The sequence below is a fragment of the Cebus imitator genome, unplaced genomic scaffold (assembly GCF_001604975.1).
Source record: "Cebus imitator isolate Cc_AM_T3 unplaced genomic scaffold, Cebus_imitator-1.0 Scaffold54, whole genome shotgun sequence".
Lineage (NCBI taxonomy): Eukaryota > Metazoa > Chordata > Mammalia > Primates > Cebidae > Cebus > Cebus imitator.
In genome coordinates this window covers 7,558,453-7,581,578 of record NW_016107369.1, presented here as the reverse complement: position 1 = coordinate 7,581,578, position 23,126 = coordinate 7,558,453, and the positions used below count along the sequence as shown (strand labels likewise).

The 23,126-nt window shown below is 37.4% G+C and overlaps 1 protein-coding gene across 11 annotated transcripts in view; it reads left to right on the top strand.

Annotated features, from left to right (window-relative positions):
* Positions 1–23,126, top strand: part of SIPA1L1 (signal induced proliferation associated 1 like 1) — a 393,891-nt gene that overhangs the window by 278,154 nt on the left and 92,611 nt on the right. For all 11 annotated transcript variants that reach the window (XM_017528751.2, XM_017528750.2, XM_037738573.1 and 8 more), the window contains one exon: positions 759–947. In XM_017528751.2, coding sequence (XP_017384240.2) covers positions 759–947 — 189 coding nt within the window. The remainder of the gene's footprint in view (positions 1–758; positions 948–23,126) is intronic.

The window sequence follows — 23,126 nt, the reverse complement described above, 5'->3', positions numbered from 1 at the left end:
GGGGTTTCACCATGTTGACCAGGATGGTCTCGATCTCTTGACCTTGTGATCCACCCGCCTCGGCCTCCCAAAGTGCTGGGATTACAGGCTTGAGCCACCGCGCCCGGCTTAATGGAGGGTCTTTTAAGAAGGGAAGGCATTTTAAGAAATAAGAGAAAATCAAAAGTAATTTCAGCTGCTGTTGCCTTTGCTGCTGTATTGACAGTGATGATTGTCCGGTGTCAGCAATATTTGGTAACATGAATAGCTTATGCTTGTCAGCCATGCATTCTGAAGCTTAAAACTTTATCTCCCCCTTTTTATAATTCAAAGAAGTATAACATCCAAACTCTAGGTATTTACTCTTCAGACATTGCTCTGGGATTCAGCCTTCTTAATTTCCTAATTAGTATGCATAGTGACATTGTATAGCCATATAGACATGGTGATCTTTACTGATATCTTTTAAGGAAATGTTATTTTTGTTACTTCGGAAATGTATATTTGGTTACTTTTGGTGTTTTGGTATTTAAATCCTCAGATTTAATTTGATTATGTGCTCCTTTGGACCCCCCCAGTCTTGAAAGATTGGTTTCATTTTTCATGTATTCTGTATCCTCCACCACTTTTCTCATTCTTTCTCTCTCACTGGCTTTACCCATCAAAAATCATTGCCCAGCTCTATGAGGAGCCCCACAGTCCAGGCCTGCAGTGCATGTACATGTGTTCAGGCGTCTCACATCTCAGAAGCCTCACCACAGCACTTGTCTCTCTTGTAGCTCATGACATTGAGAGGTTCAGTCCTGGAGGATGCCATTCCTTCGACAGCCAAGCACTCGACGGCCAGAGGGCTGCCTCTTAAAGAAGTGCTGGAGCACGTGGTTCCTGAGCTCAATGTCCAGTGCCTGCGATTGGCCTTCAACACGCCCAAGGTCACAGAGCAGCTCATGAAACTGGATGAACAAGGGGTGAGTTTGTCTTTCTGAGGAGAGCATTCTTGCTCACATTTCCCCCTAGGCTTCCAGAATAGAGACCTTAATATTTCTTGTTTTGATGGAGAAATTGGATATCTTTTATTGTGAAAGACACTCTCTTTGCAATTACTTATTTTGCTTTTTCTTACTCTGAACGCTGAACAATTTCTCTTTTGATGAATTCTGTATGTCAGAATTTATAAACAGGACACTTTAAACTATGTTAAATTCTTTTATGACCTGTATATACAGTAAATTTTTCAAGTGTCTGAGAATAAATAATAGGAGCAATAATAATGTTATTTATAACAATACAGTAATAATAAATTATTAATAGTAGTGAGCATGTTTGCAAGTTCCTTCTCTAAGTGCCTTAACTATGTTATCTCATTTAATCTCCCTACCCTGTGAGAAAGGTACTATTATTATTTGCATTTTAGAGATAAGGGCTCTGAGGCTTAGAGAGATTAAGTAATAAATTCAATTTCCCACAGTTAATAAGTTTTGGAACCAGGGTGCAAACATAGCCTGCCTCAATGTCTGTGCCACTTCACCACACTGTTCTTAAAAGCTTAAGAGTTTCAAAGTCTATTAGTACCACCAAAGGTATATTCTAGCCACGATTTTTAAATATAAAAATGTAAAATTTCACATTCTGCTTAGAATAATTTGAGCATATGGGCTAATTTTATAGATAATGTATTTATATACTCTTACTTTATTTAATTCTTTCTTTTAGCATTTTAGCTATATTGCATCCTAATAGTGGGAGGTAGTAGTTTTAACATTACATTTAAAAATTCCTCCAAAAATAAAATTGGTTCAGGTATTTTATTTCTGTCTTTCATTTTTTCTCATTATGTTAATTTTTCACTGAAGGGTCCAGGTAGTAAATGTCATTTTGTGAACAAATTTGGATAGGATGTCCTTAATTAATCAAAAATTCCAATTTTATTAAAACAAATGGGAGTCCAAAAAATCAGTTTTAAGGTATATTTATTATTTTAATTCAGCCGCTGAGAATATATAATGAAGCAATAGTTAGATATCTCATTTCTTTTCTCTTTTTTCTCTCCTCTCTTCTCCCCTTCTTTCTTTTTTTTTTTTTGGAAGACGGAGTTTCAGTGTGTTGCCCAGGCTGGAGTGCAGTGATGCGATCTCAGCTCACTGCAACCTCTGCCTCCCAGGTTCAAGCTGTTCTACTGCTCAGCCTCCCAACTAGCTGAGATTACAGGCATGCGCCACTGTGCCTGGCCAGATGTCTCTTTTCTAATCTTTGCCTTTTCTGCCCATTTTACTTTTCATAATGCACAGCTAATGTCTGTTGGACACATACATCTAAAGAATGCTGTGAGTAGTATCCTTGTTTGCAATGTGAAAATTTGAGGCACTTTGAATGCTTCAAAAGACTACTGATGTATAAACCTACCTATTCTGGAGGCTGTTTTCCAGTAAATATTCTGAACATTTATTCTGACAAAGGTGTAGAAAAACTATGATTAGGTCCAACTTTATTGATTCAGTCATTTCTATTACTGTGTTTATTAAGGAGAATAAAAACATTTAGACAAAACAAAGTCATGTACTTAACATTTGAAATTTCTATTAAAACATTATTTTATGTAAAGGAGGTCTTTATCGCCATTCTTTTGTTTTAACTATAGTAAATACAAAATGGATACCCTAGTTGTAGACGTTATGGGGATTTCTGACACATTTTGTGTCCTCTGTTTGTGATTGCCAAGTGCCAGATCACAGATGGTGCTGGTCTGTTAAGAGTAGTCCTATCCACATATGAATGATAAGAACACTATAAAGAGTTGAACTCAAAGTTAAATTTAACTCACAAAACTGACCATTGTTTTGAAATTATGCCCTTGCTATTCTTGGAAGTTTTAAAATGTCCCTTCCTTCATAAATTATTAATCATAATATATGATAGCTGTTTTCTTTAATATGTTTACTAGGCAAAATTAGAATTTGGCAATGAGTCTCTTAAATTTTACTTTGAAAGTAAGTGCCTTAAATATGTCATCCCATTCAACAGGAGTATTACTATTAGACAGTAGTTTTTACTAGGCAGTGGAATCTGGAGGTTCAAAGCATGCTATTCCATGTGAATAGCTCTGTGTCTGGAACTAAAGAGCACTGGGGGTTGGCCTCTGTCTTTTTTATCTCCGTACATACAGCATTCAAAGCCAGGATTACACTGAGATAAGGCAGACGACATGCATACTTAGGCTTTTAGTCTTGGGAGTGATTTTTTTTGGTAGGAAATCTCATTAGTGCCTTGGAAATATTTTGAGAAACTGATTATTTTGGTGCCTTTACAAATACAGATTTTAAAAAGGAAATGCTTATAAGTGCAGTGGATTACGCATATGAATCATTGCAAAGCATTTTTAGTTTCCATCTGTGTCGTCATATTTTAAAATATCCAGCTTTGTATATCCTTATATTTAAAGAGATTCATAGTGTGATACCAGGAAACTGGACTCATCAAAAAGAGCTTTAAATCTCTTTCTACATTTGGTTTAAATGATGCCTTTAATATCTTTTCTATTTTTTATTAACTGTCTTACATAATCATGCTTTGAAAAAGAAGACACAATTTGTTTCCTAAGTTGTGGCATTTTGCCTTTCAACACTTCGGTGCTTTAATTCCTCGTTTTACCACTATTAAAAGCTAAAGTGAACAGAACACAAATTAAAATTTTATCTGTAAAATAGAAAGCACTGCACAAAAATCTAGTAATTTGTTTTTTATTTTATTTTATTTATTTTTTTTTTTGAGACGGAGTTTCGCTCTTGTTACCCAGGCTGGATTGCAATGGCGCGATCTCGGCTCACCGCAACCTCCGCCTCCTGGGTTCAGGCAATTCTCCTGCCTCAGCCTCCTGAGTAGCTGGGATTACAGGCACGCACCACCATGCCCAGCTAATTTTTTGTAGTTTTAGTAGAGACGGGGTTTCACCATGTTGACCAGGATGCTCTCGATCTCTTGACCTTGTGATCCACGCGCCTCAGCCTCCCAAAGTGCTGGGATTACAGGCTTGAGCCACCGTGCCCGGCCATAATTTGTTTTTTATTTAACTTGATATATTTGTGGGAGCTGAAGTAGGCATTTCAATTCCTGAAGAAATTTACTTTAGAAAATGAACTGATTCTTTGGGGCTTATCCAAGCTTTTTACATTTTCCATCCTGATGCCTTTCTGGGACTTTCACTACTTATTTTATTTTATTTTTTTTTTGAGACGGACTTTTACCCTATCATCCGGGTTGGAGTGCAGTGATGCCATCTCGGCTCACTGTAACCTCCGCCTCCTAGGCTCAAGCAATTCTCCCACCTCAGCTGGGATTACCCAGGGCTGCCACCATGCCCTGCTCATTTTTGCATTTTTATTAGAAATGGGGTTTCACCATGTTGGCTAGGCTAGTCTGGAACTCCTGACCTCAAGTGATCCACCCGTTCAGCCTTCCAAAGTGCTGGGAGTACAGGTATGAGCCACCGTGCCTGGCCTTTCATTACTTATTGATGTCCATGTTCATTGTTCTATAAAATGACAGTGAGAAGACAAAACTAACCTGCTAATATTTTCACACTGGTAAGAATTTAGAAGAACACTTGATGCTTTAGAAAATTTGTATTCTTATTGTCATGCATCTTGATCTTCACTTGCAGTACAGTTGGGGGCATCTCTCATGATAGAAACGAATGAGATAAATATATGCTTCATTTTACTATATTCTAATCACGTTACTGGCATAGTCTGATTTAATCCTCACAGCAACCCTTTACAATAGATTGCAGCGATTGGCCTATTAAACAGTCAAGGGGATTAAGTTGTACAGAAGTTCCCAGAGCTGTTTTTCTTACCTGTCATCCCTTAATAGTCCTGAGCACTAGATAGAAATTTGCATAATACTGCTCTTCAGTTTTAAGATTTCCAAGATCCTATTTACATATCTTAAATTACTTTGTTTTTAATTGTTTTAGAAAAATCTATTATCTTTATTTTTTTATTTGTAATTAGAAATTCAGTGTAGAATATTGGAATATTTAGATCCTCAAAACTATGCTGTAAGTTGGGCACTATGATTCACACCTGTAATCCCAGCACTTTGGGAAGCTAGGGCAGGAAGATTGCTTGAGCCCAGGAGTTCGAGACCACCCTGGGCAGCATAGTGAGACCCCCATCTCTTAAATAAATAAATAAATAAATAATTGTAAAAACATTGCTGTGAATTATTAGGAATTTTGTCATTCAATCAAGTCAACTTTTAAATGATGTAGAAAATTCAGATACTTTTAAATTTGTCAATAGAACCATTTTTCATCAACAATCATTTAAAAATACCTGTATTTCATCTACTTTATGCAAGGAGAATGAAAGATGATTATGTCAAGCCCTGGTTTAAGGCGTTCCCACATGTAAAGCTTATTACAATGCTGGGCATGTGATAAAACATTCAAGAAATAGGAACTGTTGATAATAAGATAGTAACTTGTTAGTAGTTCTTTAAATGCATTATCTCATTTAATCTTTATAAATATCCTATGAGAGAGCTTCTGTTGTAGGTGACATACTATGCTTACTTTCACAAGTAAGCGTGACTATTTCAAATCCGATAAATGCTTTGTAAGAATGACTCTGTGGGTTGTTAAATACTGTAGAGAACAAAATAGGATAGTAAGACATAGTCTTTATCCATGAAGGAGACAGGGTCATAAATTACTGTAATGGATGTCAGTTAATATAATGAATCTAATAAGAGAATTGCAAATGAAGAGCAATGGAGGTACAAGGCAGTGGTGACAAGTCATAATTGGTTAGCTGGATCAGAATGAGATGGGCCTTGGAAGGGAAGAAGGTTTCATCAGGCTAGGGAATAAGCAATTGGGTGGTCCATACTCAGAACAATAGGAACAAGGTTTGGAAGGACAGACGCACACAGTGAGTTCACGAGGCAGCAAGGAATCCTGCTGAGCAGGAGTGTGAGGCACATGTAAAGGAATAAGAAAAGTAGATGATTTCTATTGGCAGTGACTAAGCCACGTACTGTGTGAAATAGTCTCCATGAATTAATTAATCCTCAGAATCCTTTGATACTATTATTTTTCCTGTTTTATAGATAAGAGCACTGAGACATAAAGACTAATCACAATTAGGGTCTGTGCAGGCTGGCCTTCAATCCAGGCACTTAGACTCTAGAGCCTGCATTCTTAACCAATACATCAGCCACCCTGTCCTTTCCCTCCCCATGAATGGGAGAAGAAACTGGAATTATTGCTGCCAACTTCAGTGCCCAGTATTCAGTGTAATATGTTAAACCCAAATAAAATTGGAATGGATCTGGTTTATAAATATTTAAGGTACAGTTGCTAGTTTGCCGTGGAGAAAATTGGTAGTTCTGTTTTCATTAGGAAATGTCAGGTTTCATGTACACGGTAATGACTTTGCCTAAATGAATCGTCACCGTTTTTCTAGATTATTAAAAATGCAGTGAAATGAAAATATTTATTGGGTTCTCAAATTTTTAAGAAGTTATCTTTCATAGAGTAAGAGAGAAAGTGATCATATTTAATTTAAGCCTGCAATAAATATCTCAAGAATGGATGTAAGGAAATGAGCAATGTTTATGTGGTAATGAATAGCACTGACCCTTTGATTAAGGACGAGTGGAATTCTCTGCTGACTTAGCCTATTCATTGCCTTGCTCCATTATTTTATTGTGAAGAGAAATGAGTTTGACTAGTCATTTTCTCTTTGATTCGGGCAGCTAGTTTTGAAAAATGACCCACTGGGGAAATATTTTTTCCAAAACTGATTGTCTATAAATGAAGCTTTGGCAGAACAATTGCCATTTCTAGAATTTTAATCTTCTCTTAGAGTATGATATTAGCAAATGCATGTTTAGAGTTCAGATGGCTACCAAATTGATTCCAGACAACTGGTGGATCTGTCTGTACGTTTTCAGGAAGGAAATAGCCACAAGGGCCATCTAGTAAGGGGAGGAAGGCAGTGACATCTGTAGCTTTGTCTTGTGTGTTCGCAAGTAGTGATCACTCTGTGCTGGCCCATCCCTGTTTTTTCCTGGCTGAGGCTGGATTGGATGACAGGATGGAGTCCCTTCCAATGAGAAGATTCTGTGATTAATGGGACCAATAGCATTAGCATTTGGAAGACATGTGGCTATGGTAGGATTGCAGTTTGCAGTGATAGAACACAGTAAGACTAAGACCACAGGTGAGGACTCTGATTCACAATTCAAAAAGACACAGGAACTGGTGGCAGACATTTCAGTCTCCTGGATTTTGAATTGTGGATTGTGTTTTAAATTCAGCTTTAAAATAGAAAGTTAATTTCTTTCCTATAGGATTTATTTGAAGTAGGCAGTAGTTTCAAATGGTCCCCAAATCAAAGCAATATGACTATGTTTACATTGCAGGGTTCCGTTTCCGCCTGTTCCTATGACCCTTTTCTCTCCTCCCTCATAGCCGTCACCCTGTTAGTTTCTGTATTTCTATTTCTTTATGCATATACCACCAAATATGCATATGCAGCTTTATTTCACCCCTTACACAAAATATGACAGGCTATAGACACTTGGTTTTTTCATTTAGTAATATATTTTTGAGATTTTTTTTGTCAGTACATAGAATGGTTTCCAGTATTTTTACTGCTGCATAATATTCCATTGTACTGCTGTATCATAGTTTATTTCATCAGTTTCGCTATTGATGGGCATTTATGGGTAGATTTCAGTCCTTCTCTATTACAAACAGTACTGCAATGAAGACTTTTTTTCTGTATAATTGAAATTCATCTCAGTGTCAAAAATATTGGGTACATTTAGTATCAACGTAGTACCTAATATGAAGCTTTCTATCTTTGTGAGAAATTTTGAACAACACATTATTAGATAAAATTATTGTGTGTGTAGAATATTTCCTTTACATTATGCCAAATATAAAAATAGATTAGAATATGTCTGTGTACTTGTATATAATTTTGAAAGCATCTCTGTCAAATTTTTTTTTTGAACTTTACTACTTAGTATCCACATGTCATTTTTTTTAAAGCAGTTGGATTTTTGTTAGTAATTCCCAACGAGGGTATACATTTCTAACTGGCATTTTTTTGCTCTCAACACTGAATTTTTCTAGTTTCTTTGCCATTCTTTTTGGAGGACAGTATAGAGATTTATCTTCAGGAAGTGGTTAAGAGAGTTACGTGTAAAAAGAATAAATCAAAGCAAATAATGTGAAATACATGAATTTTTTGTTGTTGTTTTAATGACCAAGGTCTTTACTTTCAGTAATGGCAAAGTTGCTTATTGCGGACCAGCCCACCCATTGAGAATAACCAGGAAAATTGGACAAAATATTTTTAAAACTAAGTTTTTGGACTTTAGATTCTGGAAAGATGGAGTAGATGTATTTCTCTGTATTCCTCCTGCTAGGTACAGCCAGCAACCTTGGACACATGTATAAAACAAACATAAAATGAATCTGAAAGGTGGAGAGAAGCAGCGGGCTGGTTAGGGACATTGAGATCTCAGGAATGGCATAGCCGTGAGGTCCCTGGGTTTTCACTTTGCTCAGATATCCCAGTCTTGGGCTGAAGAAGTCAGAAATGCCTATAGGCAAAGCCAAAATGCCCCCAAAAGTCTATTCTTTTTTGCAAAGGACCCAAAAAAAACAAAAAACAAAAAAAGGACAAACTTAGAAAACTTTAAATCAGGAACCTCTCTACTCCAACTGAACACTACAAAAGCAAGCAAACAAACAAAAACCCACAGCCTCTCCTCCTCCCTAATCCTTGCTGAGGCATTATTAGAGAAGGCTAACTGAGGAGCTGGAACCTTCATCACTGTGTAGTGGTAATGAAGCACCCCTGCAGCTCCCCACTGTGTGGCATCAGAAGAGGCCTGGTGGAGAGTCAGACATTTGGCACACGCAGCAATAACAGGGTCTCCTTATCAAAGTGTCAGTGAAAGCCACACAGGGAGTAGTAATCATGCATGCCTGATACCAGCCAGGGTGGTGTTAGGAGAGACCTAACAGGGAGCTGGAACTCTCTCCACTGCTTAGCAATTCAGAGGTACCCGTTTCCCTTAGATGTCATGAAGGGAACTTGAAGTTCAGCTCCATCTGGCAGTGTCCCTTTCTCCATACCAGAATGGTAATAAAGAAAGCCTGCTAAGTGGAGGATTTAAATAAGATCCAGGGTCTTGTAAGTTAATATCTCAAATGTCCAGAATTCAATTCAAAATCACTGCTTATACCGACAACCGGAAACTGAGCAAATCCGAAACAGTATAAACCCAAAGAAGTCACAGCAAGACACATCATAGTAAAATTTTTGAACACTAAATATGGGAAAAAAAAAAAAAAGGCAAAAGAGAAATGACATGTTACCTATAAGAGAAGAACAATTTGAATCACAGATCTTTCATCAGAAACCATGGAGGCCAGAAAGAAGTGGCATGATAATTTTTCAAGAGATGGAAGAAAAGAACCGTCAACCCGGAATTCTGTGTTCAGGGAGAATATCCATCAGGAATGAAACTGAGATATCTCAGATGAAGGAAAATTAAGAGAATTTGTTACGAGTAGACCAACCCTTTAAAAGTGGCTAAGTCATCTAAATAGAAAGGAAGTGATAGAAGGGATCTTGGGAGGGCACAGTGACTCACACGTGTAATCTCAGCACTTTGGGAGGCCAAGGTGGGTGGATTACCTGATGTCAGGAGTTTGAGACAAGCCTGGCCAACATGATGAAACCTTGTCTTACTGAAAATACAAAAAATTAGCCAGGTGTGGTGGCATGCGCCTATAATTCCAGCTACTTGGGAGGCTGAGGCAAGAAAATCGCTTTAACCTAGGAGGCAGAGGTTGTAGTGAGCTGAGATCACACCACTGCACTCCAGCCTGGGTAACAAAGGCGAAACTCCCATCCTCAAGAAAAAGGGGCGGGGGGATCTTGGAACTTGAGAGAGAAGGAAAGAGTAAAAATATGGGTAAATAATTTTCTTAATGAGTTTCCTAAATTATTTTGCCCTTTGAAGCAAAAACTACAATGTCAAATGTGTTTTTCAAGCATATATACAGGAATTTTTTTTTTTTTTTTTTTTTTTTTGAGACAGAATTTCACTCTTGTTACCCAGGCTGGAGTGCAATGGCGCAATCTCGGCTCACCGCAACCTCCGCCTCCTGGGTTCAGGCAATTCTCCTGCCTCAGCATCCTGAGTAGCTGGGATTACAGGCATGCGCCACCATGCCCAGCTGATTTTTTGTATTTTTAGTAGAGACGGGGTTTCACCATGTTGACCAGGATGGTCTCGATCTCTTGACCTCGTGATCCACCCGCCTCGGCCTCCCAAAGTGCTGGGATTACAGGCGTGAGCCACCGTGCCCGGCCAGGAATTTTTAAATATAAGTATTTTATAAATGGGGGAGAGTAAAGAGACTAAGAGAGGTAAAGTTTCTACACTTTGCTTCAATTGGTAAAATGTTGATGCATGTAGATATCAGCTATGTAGATAAAGATATATATAGTAATACATAGAGCAATCACTAAAAATTAAGACTAAGAGATAAATTCAAAAGCTCTATAGATTAATCAAAAAGCGATTCTAAAGAGCACTCAAGTAGTTCTCAGAAAGACAAGGTAAAGAAAATAAATGAAAAATAAGATAAAATGACAGACTTAAACTCTAATGCAGAAATTCATTGAAAGCAAAAGATCCAAATATACCAATTAAAGGACAGAGATAGGCAGAATGGATTTTAAAAAGCATTGTCCAGTAATATAAACTATAGAGTTGCTTGAATAAGTAAGTTGAAAGCAAAGAATGGAAAAAGATGTACCATGCAAACATGAATCAAAGGAAAGCTATAATGGCTTAATAATGTCAGATAAAGTAGACTTCAGAGCAAAGAAATTAACAGAGACAGAAAGGATCATTACATAATGATGAAGAGGTCAATCCACAAAAAAGACAGCAATCCTAAATATGTATGCATCCAACGGCTGTAATGTGAAGAAAAAAAAAAAGATAGATGAAACTAAAAGGAGAAATAGGTAAATACACAATTACAGTTGGTGATTTTAGCATCTCTCCTTCAACAATGGAAAGGACAACTAGACAAAATCAGCAAAGACATAGAACTTCACAAAATCAACTAAAAATATCTTAATTGACATAAAATACTTCACTCATAACAGCAGAATATGTGTTCTTTTAATGTGCACATGGAATGTATGCCAAGATAGACTATATCCTGTCCCATGAAATAAACACCCTCAAATTTAAAAGAAATAAAATGACAAAAAGTGTGTTTTCTAATAAAAATGGAAATGGAATCAAACTAGAAATAACAAACATAATAGAAAAACCTCTGGGCACTTGGAAACTAAAAAACAGATTTCTAAATAACCAGTGGGTCAAAGAAAACACTTGAAGGGAAATGAAGAAATGTATGTAAACTGAATGGGAAGGAAAAGACAACATATGAGATTTTGGGGGATACAATTAAAGCAGGCTGAGGGGGAAATTTACAGTACTAAATGCAGCGTTAGAAAAGACAAAACATCTCACACCAGAAATCTTAGGTCGTAACCTTATGTTACTAGAAAGAAAAGAGCAAAATAAATCCAAAGCAAGTAGAAAGAAGGAAATGGTATAGAGCATAAATTAATGAAATTGAAAATAGAAAAACATTAAAGGAAATTAATGAAAGAAAAAGCTAGACCTGGCTGGGAGCGGTGGCTCATACCTATAATCCCAACACTTTGGGAGGCGGAGGTGGTAGGATCACTTGAGACCAGCCTGGCCAACATGGTGAAACTGTGTCTCTACTAAAAATACAAAAATTAGGTGGGCCATGTTGGCACCCACCTGTAGTCCCAGCTACTCAAGAGGCTGAGGCAGATTTACTTGAACCTGGGAGGCAGAGGTTGCAGTGAGCCAAGATTGTGCCACTGCCCTCCAGCCTGAACAACAGAATGAGACTCCGTTTTTTTTTTTTTTAAATGCTACATCTTTTGGTCCTTAAAATTTTTTCATAAAGCCCAGATCCTATACACACACACACACACACACACAGACACACACACACACAGAGCTAGATCTTTGAAAAAATTGATAAAATTGAAAATCCTCTAACAAGACTGAGAAAGAAAAACGGAGACGATACAAACCTTGTCAACACAGTAGTCCCTCATTATTTGTGGTTTCACTTTCTGCAGTCAACTGTGGTCTGAAAATAGCAGAGTACAAGATATTTTGAGAAAGTTTCACTTAACTTTTATTACATTATATTGTTATAATTGATCTATTTTATAACTAGTTGTTAATTTCTTACTATGTCTGATTTATAAATTAAATTTTATTGAGCAGGGCTCAGTGGCTTACATCTATAATCTCAGCAACTCAGGAAGCTGAAGTGGGAGAACCATTTGAGGCCAGAAGTTCAAGATCAGCCTGGGCAACATAGTGAGACACCATCTCTATGAAACATAAAAAAATTTATCTAGGCCTGGTGGCTCATGTCTGTAGTTCCACCTACTCAAGACACTGAAGCAGGAGGATCAATTGAGTCTAGAAGTTGGAGGCTTTAGTAAGCCATGACCAAGCCACTGTGCTCCAGGCTGTGTGACAGAGTGAGACTCTTAAAAAAAATAAATAACAACTTTATTATAGATTTTTAGGCATAGGGAAAAACATGGTATATAGTTATATAAGGTTTGGTACTATCCATGGTTTCAGGCATTCACTGAAGGTCTTGGAACATATCCCTCATGAATACGGGAGCACTACTCTATCAGGAATGAAATGAGATATTACCACCAACCCTCCCAGTAGCAACAGTTTATTGAAGGAATACTGTATACAACTGAATATATATAATTTTGACAAGAGGAAATGGGACAACTCCTCAAAAAACACTGTCACAACTCAGCTAACTGAAATAGAATATTTGAATAGCCTATGATTATTGAAAAAAATTAAATTCATAACTTTAAAACTCCAAAAATGAAACCCACTGGGCCAGATGATTTTCTTGGAGAATTCTACCTAACATTTCAAGAAAGATTATCACCAGTTCTGAACAATTGCTTCGAGAAAATACAAAATAAGGAATATTTTACATTTCACTTTATGAAACCTTGATACCAAAGCCAGACAAAGGTAGGAAAAAACAAACTACTGACCACATCCCTCATGAATGTACATGTAAAATTCCTGGAAAAAAAATAGCAAATGTAATAAAGTAGAAAAAAAATTGTAGACTATGACCTAGTTGGATTTATTCTAGAAATGCAAGGCTGATTCAGTGTTGACAAAAATTTACTGTAGCCCATCATACTAACAGACTAAAGAAGAAAAATCACGTGATAATATCAAGTGATGGAGAAAAACCATTTGATAAAATTTGAACTTAGTTTTGATAAAAACTAGGAACTTTCTCAGCTTTATGAAGAACATCTACAAAACTTCTATAGCTTGCAGTTTTCTTAATAGTGAGAGACTGGAGAAAGGGAAGGATATGTGCTGTTGCCACTGCTATTCAGCATAGTATGGGAAGTTGGTCAGTGCAATAAGGCAAGAAAAAGAAAAGGCATATGGATACGGGAATGGGAAAAATAAAACTCCTATTTCAGATGACATGCTGGTCTATGTACAAAACCCTAAGGAATCTGTAAACAAACAACCTGAAACTACAAAATGTGTTTAGCAAGGTTGTATGATTCAACACCAACTTATAAAAATCAATTAGATTTCTTTCAGTGAATATGTGGACACTGAAATTAAAATTTACTATTTACAGTCCCTAAGCAAACAAACACAGAACTTGGAGCCAGACATGGTAGCATGTGCCTGTAATCCCAGATACTCAGGAAGCAGAAAGATCACTTGAACCCAGGAGTTTAAGACAAGCCCAGGCAACACAGTAAGACCTCATCTCAAAACATAAACAAAAACTTGGGCATGCGACTAACAAAACATGAATAGGACTTGAACAAAACCCTGATGCAAGAATCAAAATCCTCATGCTGGGCATGATGGCTCACTTCTGTAATTCTGGCGTTTTGGGAGGCCAAGGAATGAGAATTGCTTGAACCCGATAATTCAAGAGCAGCCTGGGCAATGTAGTGAGATCCTGTCTCTACAAAAAAATTTAGAAATTTAACCAGGTGTGGTGTACACCTGTAGCTCCAGTTACTCAGGAGGCTGAGGCAGGAGGGTCGCTTGAGCCCAGGTTTCAAGGCTGCCATGAGCTATGATTATCCTACTACACTCCAGCCTGGGTGACAAATTAAGTCCTGTCTCTAAAACCAAAGAACGAAATAAATGGAGAGGCAGAATATATTCATAAATTGAGAGAGTGAACATATATTAATCATGTCAGCTTTCTCCAAACTTATATAAAGTTTAACTTCTTAATTTTTATCAAAATTCCAGCAAGCCTTTTTTGTAGTTATTGACAAGATTATTCTAAAGTTTATGTGGAAAAAACAAAGGAACTAGAATACCTAAAACAATTTGAGAAAGAGGAATTGGTGTGGGAGAAATTATTCTCATTTCAAGACATGTTGTATTGCTACAGTAGTCAAGACTGTGGGGCATTGCTGGGAGGATAGACACAGGGATCAGTAGAATAGAGAAACAAGAAATAGAGAACAGCCCCACACAAATAGATCTAGCTGATTTTTGGCATAGATGTAAAAGCAATTCAGTGGAGGAAAGACAGGCTTTTCAGACAGTGCTGGGACAACTGGACATCCATAAACAAAATAATGAACCTGGACTTTTTGGGTTTTTTTTTTTTTAATTTGAGACTGAGTCTTGCTGTGTTGCCCAGGCTGGATTGCAATGGCATGATCTTGGCTCATTGAACCTCTGCCTCCCCATGGCTGGCTAAGTTTTCTATTTTTAGTAGAGACAGGGTTTCACCATGTTGGCCAAGCTGGTCTTGAACTCCTTATCTCAAGTGATCTACCCACCTCAGCCTCCCAAAGTGCTGGGATTACAGACGTGAACCACCGTGCCTCCTGCATAAACCTTGACTTTTAAGCATCAAAAATTGATTCAAATAGATCATGGATTGAAATCTACAAGTATTAAGATTTCTTTGAGAAAAACATAGAAGAAACTCTTTGGGACATTGAGCTTGGTTAAGAATTCTTAGATGTGGCACCAAGAGCTTGATCTAGGTTGGGCACAGTGGCTCATGGCTGTAATCCCAGCACTTTGGGAGGCCGAGACGGGCAGATCACAAGGTCAGGAGTTTGAGACCAGTCTGGCCAACATAGTGAAACCCTGTCTCTACTAAAAATACAAGAATTAGCTGGGCATGGTAGCATGCGCCTATAGTCTCAGCTACTCAGGAAACTGAAGCAGGAGAATTGCTTGAACCTGGGAGGTGGAGGTTGCAGTGAGCCGAGATCGCACCACTGCACTCCAGCCTGGGCAACAGAGCAAGACTCTGTCTCAAAAAAATAAAAGAGCTTAATCTAGAAAAAAAAATATTGAGAAATAGGGATTTATCAAGACTAACAATATTTTACAGTGCTTTTTTCCCTTAGACATTTGCTGATAGGTAAGAATCTTGGAATTTTTACATCTAGCATAAAGCAGCAGATAAAAAGGAGACAAGATCAGAGCTTTCAGTGATCAGATCAAATCAGAGCTTTCATAGGGCTTTGTAGATTACCAGTTGAATTCAAGGCTCACTAGAGAACTCAAATCTGTAAAACAATCATATTGAAATTCTTTTTTTGTTTTCTTTGAGATGTAGTCTCATGCTGTCGCCTAGGCTGGAGTACAGTGGCACGATCATGGCTCACTGCAACCTCCACCTCCTGAGTTCAAGTGGTTTTCAAGCCTCAGCCTGCCAACTAGCTGGGATTACAAGCATGTGCCCCTACACCCGGCTAATTTTTGTATTTTTAGTAGAAAAGGGGTTTTACAATGTTGGCCAGGCTGGTCTCGAACTCCTGACCTCAAGTAATCCACCCGCCTTGGCCTTCCAAAGTGCTGGGATTACAGGCGTGAGCCACTGCACCCAGCCTATATTGAAACACTAAAACTAAAATCCCCCTAAAGTTAGACTCATTTAAAAGTAGCTATGTTTAAGAGCATATTGGACACAGTAGAAGAGAGAATTGATGAAGACAGATTGTCAGAAAAATTATATCTAAAGAATGGAGACAAGAAAACATGGAAAAATATAGAAATATGTCTGAAAGTCATGTGGGTAATGGCAAAATATGTGTATGATTGGATTTCCAGAAGAAGAGAAGATATTTATGCATTATTTGGGAATAAAAGCAATATTTGAAGACATGCTAATAGAGAAATTTCCAGAACTGATGAAAGACATGCATTAAGTTATAATCAAAGAGCTATGTCCACCCTAAGCAAGGTAATATTAAAGAAAATCAAATGTAGGCTCATAGTAAAAATTGCTGAAAATAAAAGAAAAAGAGAAAAATCTTTTAAAGTAGCCAGATGGAAAAATACCTTCAAAGAACAACAAGACTGTTAAACATTTACTGGGCTATAAAGCCTGAAGAAAAAATGGAAGCCAGAAGACATTTCTAAAGTGCTCAAAGAGTATCCCTCACAATGAATTATTCCCCCACAAAATTCTTTAAAATGTAGACAAAACTAATTTATAGTAAAAAATAAAATTAGGACAGTGGTTGCCTGAAGCTGTTAGATGATGTAGGGATGGACTGCAAAGGGGAACCAGGAGCTATTCGGGTAATGGAAATGTTCTTTATTTTGATTGTGTTGGGGGTTTGTCAAAAGTTATTAACTTATACGCCTCAAACAGATGTATTTACTATTTGGAAATTATACATCAATAAAGTTGATTTAAAAACTGAAGGCAAATTTCTGCTTCTTGATAAGATTAAGCAAGAGGGGCTTCATTTTAACCTTCCATCTGAAACAACTTAAAAACAATGAAACAATGCTTTTTGTAATGTTGGACATCAGGCAGTGAAGGATATTGATTGCCTGGGAGGTGGGAAACAAATGAGGTGAAACCTAAGATTGCACCAGCTTTCTGCCTGAAGAGAGTTTCCAGGCTACAGTATAGGGAGGGGATACCCAGTTGAAGCCCAGAGGCCTTCCTGATTTGAGATTGACATGTGAGTCCAGGGAGGCTAGAATTTGCAGAGCACAGAGAATATCAAGAGGAGAAAACCATAAGCAGACTACCCCTAGTGCAGATAGTTTCAACTCCTGCAAACCAGACTGGAAAACCTTATAATTTACATGGCATTGAGTAGAGCCTCAATGCTTTTGCCTCAATAGTGGGGCAGAATTATCCTTAGACTAAATACTGCTCTGGCACAACCAGAGTTTAAAAGCAAGAACTGAAAGGCTCAATCTATTGCCAAGCAATTTAAATGTGATCCAGAACTTAGCTCAATAATACTTTATAGGAATACAACAATATCCAGCACAGTCATTTAATTAAAAACTGTAAGCAGGAGCATATGACCTATAGTGGGGAAGGAGATAAAATAATTAAATAATTAAAACCACAAAAATGACTCTGATGTCTTTTTATAAGTTCAGGAAGTGGGAAGATTGAACATATTAAGTAGAAATCTGTGAAACATAAACATTTTCTATTTATAGATATGAAAGCTATAATATCTGAGTTGAAAAATACACTGGATAGAATTAATAGCATAATAGACACTGTGGAAGAAAGGATTAGTGAACTTGATGACATAGCAATAGAAACAATTGCAAAAAACCAGCATTAATCCAATGTACCGTGAGATGACTTCACCTCACCTAATATTCATATAATTGGAGTCCCCAGAGGAGATAGGAACTACCAGAAAAAGTAGTTGAGGAAATAATAGTTCCAGATTTTCCACATGTGATGCAAGCAGACCCAAGAAACTCAGTGAGCCCTAAGAATAAGAAACATGCAGAAAATGACACCAACACACATAATCAAATTGTTTCCAGCTAGTGATAAACAGAGAATCTTAACAGCAGCCAAAGGGAAAAATCCTGACTTTCAGAAGAAAGATTATCAAAATAACCAATGAACATAGGAAAAGTTAGATGACTTTTTTAGTCATTAGAGAAATGGAAAAGAAAGCATAGCAATACAGTTCTCAGATGTTTATGTCTGAGTTCCTTCATTCTTTTAAAAGTTAAGGATCCCAAGAGCTTTTTGTTTATTTGACTTTTTTGTTTGTGTTTATTTGCCACATTACAATCAAAACAAATTTTAAAATATTGTTATTTAAAAAAATAATAAAATGATTACATGTTAATATAAGTATCACGTTTGTGAAAAAGGTTTTCTAAAATGGAAAACTAGTGCAAAGAAAGTATTATTTTTTCAGCTCTCTTTAATGTCTGGCTTAATAGAAGGCAGTTGGACTCACATATGTGCATCTGCTGTCAGTCTGTTACAATATGTTGTTTTGGTTGGAGTAGATGAAGAAAATCTGGCCTCACAAGAGTTTATGTATTTGGGAAAGGAAGGACTTTCCTGTGGCCCTTTCAATTAACTGTGGATATTTTCCTCTGATATAACACCAAAACTCAACAAGCGGTGGTTTCTTAAAGGTTAATAGCAATGTGGAATCTGAAATCATGAGTGTATTCTGTTAAATTAAAAATTCATTGACTTTCATACACTTTGAATGAATTTTTTTTTTTTTTTTTTTAAGACAGGGTAAAACTCTGTTGCACAGGCTGGAGTGCAGTGGCATAATCATGGCTTACTACAGCCTTGATCTCCTGGGCCTAAGCCATCCTCCCAACTTAGCTTCCAAGTCCTGGAATTGCAAGCACATGCCACCATACCCACCTAATTTTTCTTTTGTTTTAGAGAGACAGGATCTCACTGTGTTGCCCTTGGCTGGTCTTGAACTCCTGGCCTCAAGTGATCCTCCTGCGTTGGCTTCTCAAAAGTGCTAGGATTACAGGCATGAACCACCATGACTGGCCTTGAATGAATCTTTTACTCATCCATGATTTTGTAATTTCATGCATCCGTCATTTGGAAAAAATGGTTCTCTTATGCAGATTTTGTAGGTGTTTACTTAGTTTACAATAAGGAGAATATTCAATTGATCTTATTAGAAAAAGATTTAAGTGTTGGGAAGCTTGCAAGCTCATAGTGAGAACTTATGCCAAAAACTTACACCCTTTTGGTATAAGTTTCCCAAAATTTAAATTTTGCTTTAGAGCTTAAATTCTGTTATTGTCAGGAAATATTGTCACTTGCTTTTGCTGAAGTAACAGATTCTCCATTTTATTTTCAAGACAGTATCTCCCAAATACACAAGACTGCATAATTATAATTTGTTGTTTGGTCTTTCATATGAAAATGGTGATTTTAGTTATGTTTTTATTGCTGCTATAAGAAATTACTCCTACTCATTTCCTTAAAAAAAAAATGATTCATTATTTTACAGTTTTATAGGTTAGAAATTCAATATGGGTCTCACTGGGCTAAAATCAAGGTGTTGGCAGGCCTGTGTCCTTTGTGGGGCTCCACGGGTGAATCTGTATTTGGCCTTTTTGGCTTTTAGTGGCTGTCCGTGTGCCTTGGCTCATAGCCCTCCATCTCCAAAGCCAGCAGTGTTGCATCCCTCTGACCCCGCCTCGCCTCCATTGTCTTTTTCTGATTATCATTTTCTGCCTTCCTCTTCCACTTTTAAGGACCTTTCAGTCATTGGGCCCATCTGGATAGTCTAGGCTACTCTCCCCTTATGCTAATTAGCAATCTTAAATCCACCTGTAATCTGAGTTCCCCTTTACCATTAACATTACATATTCACAGGATCAAGGGATTAGGAAGGAGGTGGGTTAAGGGGAACATTATTCTGCCTAGCAGTCTTATATGAAAGAGACACAGAGTTCATCTTCCAGTTCAGTTAACAAGTGCTTCTGCTTTTGAGATACCATAAGGTACTTCAGTAGGCAAAAGATGCTTTAAATACACGCTTCATTTCATCACATGGAATATTAAAAAGCATGTACTCATTGTCTACATTTAATACAAGTTAATATTTGACTGCTTTATCAAGGACATTTTTAACTGGATTTTTATTTGGGGAAGGGGTGACTGTATAGCAGAGAAAAAGAACATAAGGATTGCTGGTATAGTTTGGGGCCACTGTTTGATCCATGCTAAGATGCCGGCAATTTGACATATGCACCTGAGTGCATATGTCCGTGGAAAATACCAGATTGACTCTAATGGTGTTATAAAGAAAGTTTTGATGTCATGAGTCATCACTCCCCACAAGAAAATTCTCAGAGATGTTCAAAAGTTCACAGTCTACACTTCAAGAACTGTTGCACAATGAAATAACTCATAGTGACTATTTTAAATTTCTAAATTTAATTAGACAATAGTAGAGGTTTCGTAAGAATGTTAGAATTGGGTTATTCTCATGGTTTGTGCTACCCCAGTGGCCCTCCTCTGGCCATGATACCAGGGAAGATGGGGTAAAATGCAAAACTTCCTAACACGGCTCTGAGAATTGGTTATTCACATCTCTTTCTTCTAGTACAGGGCTGTGACTATTGTCCATCTTTCCAGAAAGTTATGCCTGTTTAAGTTAGATTGCAGTGTCTGTGTCTTAACTCTAGAGAGGAAGAGCAAATTTATCTACTGTTGGTTCCCAGCTGTAGAAGCTCACATTACTTTTAGTAGGTGTTGAAAGACCCCTTTGCTTTGTTGAGATTCAAGACCTTCATCTCAAATATAGCCTTTGTCCTGTTGGACTGACCACCATCACTTTTGTAGGCACAAACATCTATTGAGTGCCCAACACATCCCTCAGTGCTCCATATGAACAGCTGATCTGCAGACATGAATTACAGCAGCATTCCTAAATGACCCAGAGGTTATCCAAAGCAGAATGCTAAACTGTGGATAAACCTAGCCTGTTCCAGGAGGGCTTCTGGTGTCATCGTAACTCTATTTTGATCATTACCTTAAAGTATTGTATATTCAGATACATAAGACCATATAGGCATGTTTGTGTGTTTCTCAAACAATAAATACCGTTTTATATAACCACAAAACAATCCAAAATCCCCACATCATGGCTTTACCTCCATGTACATTTGCTTCTTTTAGAATATTCCTGATTACATTTACTTAACTTCGTGTCAACATGTCATTCTGTCTGGGAGCATGGCTGCTAATTAAGGATTCTGAGTTCAGAGAATGCCACCTACCTTTTATCTAATTGGAGTGGAAATCAAGATGCAGTCATATTGTCACCTTTGAGGATACAGCAAGTGACATTTGGTAGTTTCAAACCAGAGGAAATTGGACTTTCAAAGGAATTTCCTAATCCTCTTAAAGGATCATTCCTTTTACAACTGGGGAAACCAGTTTGTTCTCTCTGCAGATGGAGCTCACTAGGGTATGAGAATTCAATCAGAAGAGGCACATTGTCATGTCCTTGAATTCTGCTTGTCCACTACTTTGGGGGAAGTTCTTATCTTCTTTCTGCAGGAAACTTTTTTTTTTTAAATAAATGAATCCTTTTGAGTATTGCACAATGAGATCTTAGGCCTCTATCTTAGAATTTTTAAGTAGGCACCTACAAATTCAGTGTGACTGTAATGCTTTCCATTAGTCAGGATGACTTTTGTTTTACATTGTTGCGAGCGAAGTCTGTCCTGGGAGGCATAGCCAGACAACATGTAACTTAAAGCCCCTTCGTCTCTACAGATTGCTTGATCTCTTTGTTCTGTCTGGAAGGAGAGGCAGGTAATGTTCAGCCCTGGGATCTGGCTGTATTAAGGACTTCCTTTGTAATAGACATCGAGACTATATCTCTCTTTTTATTTATTTGTTGAGATCTAATAGGATACTTAGCTCAATTCTAAAGCCAAGATGAAACCTTCATCTGTGGGAGCATTCCCCTTAAGCATTAGCCACATTCAGCCATTGGAAGCAGGCCAGCTGAGAAAGGGGTTAAATGTCAGTAGTGGGCAGAAGTTTTACCCTATTTTTTTTTTTCTTATGTGTGCAATACAAAAATGAACTAAGTCCCAAATGTGTTTCTGTTAATAATTGAGGTAGCAATAGGTCAGGTTTTATGCTATTTTTAAAATATTCCAATATCAGTATATCCAGTTATTTGCAAGTTTCCGACTTGGAACCTTACTTTCCTCGAACCAGTGCAGGTTATGAGAGTCAGGCCGATAGGATTATGGAACTCCAGGAACTCTTTTGTCTATGCACAATGCAAAGGCTGCCGAGCTTTCTTGTCAGCTAAACAGGGTGCAGGGGAGGGAGACAAAGCAAGCAAGGGTTTTTTGTGTTTTTTTTTTTCCCTCAATGACATTTTCTGTTATCGCTGTCTGAACCATTTGGTTTGGAAAGTTGAAAATGGTAGTTCAAGTTTCCCAATAAAAAATGGCAGGGCTAGCTATGTTTCAGGATTCAGGAATTTTCAGATTTTAGAGGGGTAATAAAATGCATGACCCATGTAGTAATATTCCCAGTGAGATCTGGGGCAGCATCCCACAATCAGTTATTCAGGGAGAGTATGAATATTCACACAAATATGAATAAATTAAAAGTACTAATGTCAGGCCCATATCAAGTTTAGCTGTCAAATGTGTTTGCTTAAATTTGGTTTCTACCTTTCAACTTCAGAATTGCAAATAAGAAGTTGTAGACATGTGTTACAATGGTAGAAATAGAACAAGACAAACCTGGTTGAGTTCTGGTGATATTTAATGGAGCTGAGTCACTGGAACTGACAGTTTGTAATCTTGTGTCACTCCCTGCAGGACTAGTTACTCCCTCTTCCATCCTCCAGTCTCTTTGCTCATCTGTCAAACAGGTGTAGTATTTGCCTTGTGGGCCATTATGAGGGTAAGAATTTAGTGTAGGTTAAACACTGCACATAGTATTTGGCACATAGTAGGTATTCAGTAAATGTTAGCTATTAAAACTTCACCTCTTCCCTTCCTTTTATTAGACAAAACCTTATTGATGTGGTGGTTGCAGTGCCACTCTGGTAATAGAATTAAGTGGTAAGAATTGTCCTGATGCCATTGGAGAATTCAAAGTCTACATTTTCTTTTCTTTTCTTTTTCTTTCTTTTCTTTCTGTTTTTCTTTTTTCTTTTTTTTTTTTT